The 6,934-nt window shown below is 57.8% G+C and overlaps 1 protein-coding gene across 1 annotated transcript in view; it reads right to left on the minus strand.

Moving 5' to 3' along the window:
* TPM4 (tropomyosin 4) overlaps window positions 1-6,934 on the minus strand; it is a 25,848-nt gene that overhangs the window by 10,351 nt on the left and 8,563 nt on the right. The window contains exons 2-4 of the mRNA XM_045289689.1: window positions 4,104-4,328; window positions 3,071-3,141; window positions 1,766-1,841 (exon numbers count right to left, since the gene is read on the minus strand). Coding sequence (XP_045145624.1) covers window positions 1,766-1,841; window positions 3,071-3,141; window positions 4,104-4,328 — 372 coding nt within the window. The remainder of the gene's footprint in view (window positions 1-1,765; window positions 1,842-3,070; window positions 3,142-4,103; window positions 4,329-6,934) is intronic.

Raw genomic sequence — 6,934 nt, forward strand, 5'->3', positions numbered from 1 at the left:
GGCATTTATCCTTCCAACACCCGACCATCACAGATGTACCAGGCCCAGGAACAGGTGCAGGGAAACATCTCCGAACAAGAGCGCGAAGACCCCTGTCCTTGGAAGTCACAATCTAGTAAGGCAGACATGCAACTGAGAGTCGTCACACTGGGTGGGACTAACAGGCAGAACAGTGGGTCACACGTCAGAGAGACGCAACCAACCTAGAGGAGAAACCTCAGAAGTGACTGGTGGCCAGGGCCGGAAGGAGGAGGCCACTCCTCTGTCAGTCTGTCGTACTGGGGTGGTTTGCGTGTTGGCGGAAGCGATGCCACCACTATTTCCAACCCCAGGAGGGTCGTCACCTGGGGCGGACAGCTTTCAGAGGAGCTTCCAGACCAAGACAGACTAGTTAGAAAGGCCTGGAAACGGCCCACCCTTCCTGAAAACTCAGCCGATGGAAACCACATGCATTGTCGCAGAACGCTGTGGGCTCTCTGGCTCTGGCCGCGCCATCAGAAGGGGCCGATAGCTAAAGGAGGATGTCCTGTTTGGGGAAGCAGAAGGCCGGCGGGGGCCCGGGAGACCTGCAGTGTACAGCGACGGGCTCACACACACTGGCGATAGGATGGGCACCATTTCCTTCCGTTGGCTAAGGGGTCACCAGGTCAGTGGCAACCCAGTGGCAGTGAATAATAACGAATGAACGAGAAGGTTCTTCCGGAGGAGAGAAGAAAGGGGGGGCGGGGAAACCTATGGACTGAGCGAGCTAGATGAGAGGGGGGAAGCGGGGAGTGTGTGAGACTGAAGCTCCTATCAGATGGAGCGCAGCAGGAGGAGGGAGAACCTGAAGCAGGGATTCTGCAGGGACACTGCCCTCCCCCCCTCAGGGCCCGGTCTTGTCCCCAGCGACTGCTCTGGGAAAGGCTCCGATCTAAAAACCCCCAGAACTCCCTGACTGCCCTCCGGTCGATGCCGGCTCCTAGCGACCCTATAGGACAGGGTAGAACTGCTCCTGGGGTTCCCAAGACTCTAACTCTTTATGGGAGTAAAAAGCCCTGTTTTTCTCCTGCAAAAAAGCCCAATATCGCCACTCAGCCTTTGAGAAGGCATTTCTGGAGGCACAGGTGGGGGGAGGTAGGTAAGAGCAGGCTGCGTGCTCACACCGCTGTGCCCAGGGTCTCCCTAAGGAGTCTCAGACACAGGAAAAGCAAACTACTGCCGGCGAGTTGATCCTGCCACATGGGGACCCCGCCCGTGTGGGGCAGAATGGTGCTGCATGCAGGGCTGTGACCTTAGGGAAAGCAGTTCTCCTGGCCTTTCCTGTCCGGTGTGTCTGCGCGGAGTTGAACTGACAACCTTTCAGTTAGCCGTCGAGCGCTTTAACCATTTGTACCACTCACAGCTCACCAACCCCGTTGCCGTTGATTCTGACTTGAGGAGAACTCCCCCCCCTCCCCACGCAAAGTGTGGGGCTAAAAGTGGGCTCTTAAAGACCTTCCAGAAGCCGACTGCCAGGTGAGTTCCCACTGCCAACCCTCTAGGTGAGCAGGCGAGGGCTCCCCCGTCTCATCCTGCATCCTCAGGCGCCAGACCCCAGGGGCCTGCAGTGGGGATGGGGAAGGGTCCTGAGCCCGCTGGCACCCATCCCCACAGGGAATGAACCTAGCTGCTGGGTCCCCCGAAGCTCCTGTACACAAGGAAAGGTTCAGAGTCCCGACACCCCTTGGCGCACACACCCCGCCTTCGGAGAAGCCAAGACCACCGGCGAGTTGCCGCCACCCACCTTTTCCGAGGCTGCCTCCAGCGATTTCAGATTATTGGTGACATTCTTGAGTTCTTCTTCCAGGTCGCCACATTTTCTGCCCAGAGAAGACAAAGGGCTTTTGTGAGCACCCTCGCTCTGAACCCGCGGCTCCCCCAGAAGATGTCCTCGCCAGGGGCCCCGGGAAGGAATGTGGGAACGCATTTTTCAGCGGATTCTTCCAGGAGGGAGGGCTGTGTACTTACTCATCACCTCCTCCACCCCCAGTCCTCCCAGGCCAAGGCCTGGCCTGCCTGGGAGTCTCTGAGAGGTTCGCAAAGGGCCCTGGGCTCCTGCCAAGGGTGAGACCATGTGAGCCAGCAGCCTTGTGCAATCTGTGATTGCCGAGGCCGGCTCCGCTGCCGAAGGTGGGCGGCGTGAGGAAGGAGGAGACCGGGCAGGAGCCTGGGAGCCGGCAGCCAGCTCCCCAACTGGGCGCTCAGGGTGGACGGGGGGAGACTGGGGTGCCCTCGGCCCTCCGGGAACCTTCTGAAATGGAGTCCTCGGCCTCTACCAACGGGGAGAATTTGGGGCGAGCTTCTCACCTCCCCTCCAGGAAGGTGTGTGTCCCAGGCAAGCCCTGATGCCCGGAGATGGATATTTGGACACCACAGGGGCTGCCTGGCTTCCCCAGAGACCCTCTCTTGGGAAAGGGGATGGTTATCGATTGAATTGTGTCTACCCTGCCTGCCACTGGTCCCCTAAAAACATGTGTTAGAATCCTAACCCCTGGGCTTTCGGGTCTCATCCATTTTGAAAAAGGGGTTCTTTGATGGTTTACCGAGGCCCCATCTGTGCAGGGCTGGCCTGTCTTAGGCCAATTCCTTTTGGGACATGAAAGGAGCCGATAAGGCACAGCACTGACGGCTGAGATGCCTCAGGAAAAGACGCTAAAGGAGATGAGGATCTTCTCCCCCCCAGCCCCCACGCCTCCCCACCAAGACTTCCTCTGAGTCAGCACCCTGAACTTGGAAGTCTGGCCTCCGGAACTCTGAGAAGATACATTTTTTGTCCTTGAAACCAACCTCCTATCCCCGTTGTGAGATTTCTGCTCCAGCCGCTTGGGCACGCGGGGAACTAGCCCAATCTACCCCCTCTCTCTGCGGGAGCAGCCTGCATGTGGGCATTGTTTTCCAGAGCCAGGGGAACAGGCACTGTCTGACACCCCATCCCCCACGGCAACAAGCAGGGCGACGCAGGTGCCCAACCACTTCAGTGCAGCCAGGTCCCCACACCCACAGCTCCCACCCATGGGCCGGACCCAGCCCGGCCGGTTCTGCCACTCACAGCTCAGACACTTCTGCACGCTCCTCGGCCCTCTCCAGCTCGCCCTCCAGGATCACCAGCTTCCGAGCTACCTGTGGAGACAGAAAGGCTCCACTGAGGCCCCCTCCTTCAGGAGGTCTCCCGGCCTCCTCAGCTCAGGAAGTCCTGCTTGACAGGCCCCCACGCCCGCCAACGCCGTAGTTACTGCAGCGCCCCTTCCCCATGTGATGGTCAACTGGCTCCACAGGGGGTTCACAGGCTGTGAGCTTTTAGGAGCAGACTGCCAGGCCTTACTTCCGATGGATCTTTGGATGGGTTAAACCACCAGCCTTTCTGGTCGTCCAGAGCTTCACTGCTTGCGCCCTCCCTTCCACCGGCCTTTTAGAAGTAGGTCACCAGGCCATTCTTCTGGGTGGACTCGGACAGCTCACCTTCCAGACAGCAGCATCTGCAGCTTCACCCCTTGGGCCTCAGGAGTGAGGCAGGCGAGGAAGGGCAGACGAGCAGGGCCAGGGAGGTGTACAAGTGGGCGTGGGCTTCCGGTCTGCAGATGCAGGACCATCTGGGTTTTAGCCCTACAGTGCTGCCAAAGGGCCCCTGGGTGCACTCAGTCCGAGGCCAGCTGCTAACCCGAAGGGGGGCAGCTCCAATCCAACCAGAGGGCGCCCAGGAAGAAAAGCCTGGCAGTCCGCTTCTATAAAGAGGATGGCGCAGAAAGGCCCAAGAAGCAGTTCTACTGTGGCACACACAGGGTGGCCAAGAGTCAGAATGGATGGCACGGTGTTACCCGGAGCCAGGGCGCTCTGATCACCTGGTGTTTTCTCCAACACAGCTCTCTGGGACCTTTGGCCCTGGGGACCCTCGCTCGCCAGCACGGAGTCGATTCTGACTCCTAGCGCCTCAGCAGAGCAGAGTGCCCCGTGGCTGCCCCGGGGGCTCCCAAGACTATAAAAGTCGTTGGCTTTGGAGGAGGTGCAGTTTTCTGGCCAAGGGGACATGAGGCTGTAAGGCAGCTGACCCAGCCCAGAGGCTCTCCCTGGCCAGCCCCACTCACCTCCTCGTATTTGCGGTCGGCCTCCTCAGCAATGTGCTTGGCCTCCTTGAGCTGCATCTCCTGGATCTCCATCTTCTCCTCGTCTTTCATGGCCCGGTTTTCTATCACCTTCATGCCTCTGCAAGGAGCAACCTCATCAGGACCACCACCCACTCCAGTACGACCCCACATAGGTGCCAGTAAGCACTGTCTGCAATCCCTGCTGAGCACCAGGCCCCAGCGGCCCTGCAGGCCATCTGCCAGGCTCACAGACTGGGAGCCAGAGGCACCCTTCATGTTCCCTGCTTTGTATGGACCGAAGCGGAACCTTGACCTCTACATCTGCGGATGCCTGTGCTTGGGAATTGCGTTTCCATTGTGATATTTGGGAAGCCACTTCCGGGTGGGTCCTCAACCTAATCACTTCTGAGCCTTAAGGTGCAGCACACAAGCATTGGGGTTGGTTACTGCAGAATGGAACCAGGTGCTGATAGGGGGGTTTGAACCAATGACCTGTCATCTAGGTACGGAGTACTTAACTGTTTGTGCCAGGCGGGGACGCCATAGGACAGGCACAGAGACAAATGGGAGAGAAGTAGATGCCACATGAAGACTGCCAAGGAAGCGAGGAGCGTGGGAGCTAGAGAGGCTGAGCCAAGGACCATTCCTCAGCGAGGACAGACAGCAGACACCTTCCCCTGGAGCTGGCTCCCTGAATTTAGACTTGTAGCTCCCTGAACGGTGAGAAAACCAATTTCTGCTTGGGAACAAAGAGGAGCTGATGCCAGGGCTCAAGTAGAAAGAACATGCTTTGAAAATGACGATGGCAACCTATGTACAACTGTGACCGGTACAATGGATGTATGGATTGTTCTGAGAGCGGTAAGAGCCCTCAATCCAATGATCAAAGAAACAGAAAAACAGCCCCTTGTTTGTGGTGTCTGTGTGACAAACTGATAAAGGCTGTCTTATCCTGAACCTCTGCCATCGAGGCGGTTCTGATTCATAGCGACCCTGGAGAACAGAGCTGGACAGAACGATTCCTTGGGTTGCTGAGGCTGTGAACCTTCTATGCGAGCAGAAAGCCTCATCGTCCTCCTGTGGAGCCGCCAGTGGGTTTGAACTGCTGACCGTGCAGTTAGCAGCCCAACCAGTTAGTGCTTAAGCTACCAGTGCTCCTGTTCTATGAGCCCCGTTTTAGAGGAGAAAACGGAGGCACAGAAAAGTTGGTGGTGGTTCTTAGCTGCCCTGGAGCCGGGCGCCAATTCACGGTGACCCCGTGGAAAGAGAAGGCGGGGATGCCTGGTCAGGAGCCATCCCTGGTTGGCTGTGGACTGAACCTTCGGGATCCACAGGATTTCCATCAGCTGACTTCCGGAAGCAGTTTGCTAGGCCTTCCTTGTGCGGCACCTCTGGGTGGGATTAACCCACGAGCCTTTCAGTGATTGCTCCCGCATGTAGCCATCTGGGCCACAGGGGACCCCGTCAGATCACACGGGAGCTTCAGATAAACTGAGGACCCGAAGAGGCTGAGCCAGGCTCCCATGTCAGCACGTGGCGCTTGCTCAGAGCAGAGCGACTCACACTTTGAGCCATCATCACACCACTCTTGGCTGTCAACACACCCTCAAGGCCGGCCCCAGGACCACACAGAGGCTCCTCCTGGCCCCCCACCCTCACCCCGCCCCGGTGCTCCTCTGACAGCTGATTGGTAAGGAGCAGCAGAGGCCATGAATCTGGGCCTTCTAGTTCCAAGTCTAGATTTCTTTCTACCAGCCACCTGGAAACCCCAAAACAAAACCCCAAACACCAGGAAAAACCCTTCAAACTTGTTGCCATCAAATCCATCCCAAACCCACAGCGATCCCAGGCGTTTGCTACCACGTAGAACCGCTCCATAGGGCTTTCTTGGCTGCGAACCTTACGGAACCAGATCAGGTTGCTTCCTTCTGCAGGTGGGTTTGAACCGCCAACCTTTAGGTTAGCAGAAGAGCCCAAACTGTCTGCAGTACCCAGAAACCTATCAAAACACAGCCATCTCCAACACAGGTGTCACCGAAGGTCTCTGGGGGTCTTGTGCAGGGCAGTGCATGGCCTGCCTAGCTCCCTGCCATTGCAGCATCCTTGAAGGGAGACATCTGGCTGGGCTGACTGCAAACAGGACCAGCAGCTAGGCACAGCCGTGAGCTCCCCAGGCCTGGGACCTTCATACACTTTCTGGACTGCTGTCACCTCCTTCTACCACAGGGCTGAAGTCTGCATTGGGTCCCTGTCCCAGCAATTCCATTGCAAAAGCACTTTCATAAACCCTCACCCATCTGCCCGCTCGCAGAAGGAAGCCTGGTTGACTGCTAGCCGTAAGTCAGTGGTACAAGCCCACCAGCTGCTCTGTGAGGGAAGGATGTAGCAGTCTGGGTCCATGCAGGTTCTATCAGGGCAGGGTGGGTCCCAGACCTAATCACTTGTGAGTTATAAAGCAAGCAGGTTTTGGCGTGGCACAGAGGGAAAGAGAGCTGCTACATGGAGATCACCAAGGAACTGAGGAAGTCCAGGTGCACAGAAACTCAGAGACAAAGTCCTTCCCCCAGAGCAGATGGAGAGAGCCTTTCTGTAGAGAACCGAGCTGGATCGGACCAACGAGGATCCTGGTGGAGTCACGTGGCAGAAACCCAGTGATCACCATCACCCCACGTGGATGAGCCACGAACCCTCTGCTCTGAGAATCACACAGTCGACCTCGGCCCTTTGGTGCCTGTGTCACGGAGTGCCAGGGAGTAGGCTGCCAGGATGGAGAACCCCGCTGTGGGCGGGGGAGCGCTGCCAGTCTCCAGTGTGCTCACTGGGCTGGCCCG

This window comes from Echinops telfairi, unplaced genomic scaffold (genome assembly GCF_000313985.2).
Source record: "Echinops telfairi isolate 266 unplaced genomic scaffold, ASM31398v2 ScPeMD7_30;HRSCAF=105, whole genome shotgun sequence".
Lineage (NCBI taxonomy): Eukaryota > Metazoa > Chordata > Mammalia > Afrosoricida > Tenrecidae > Echinops > Echinops telfairi.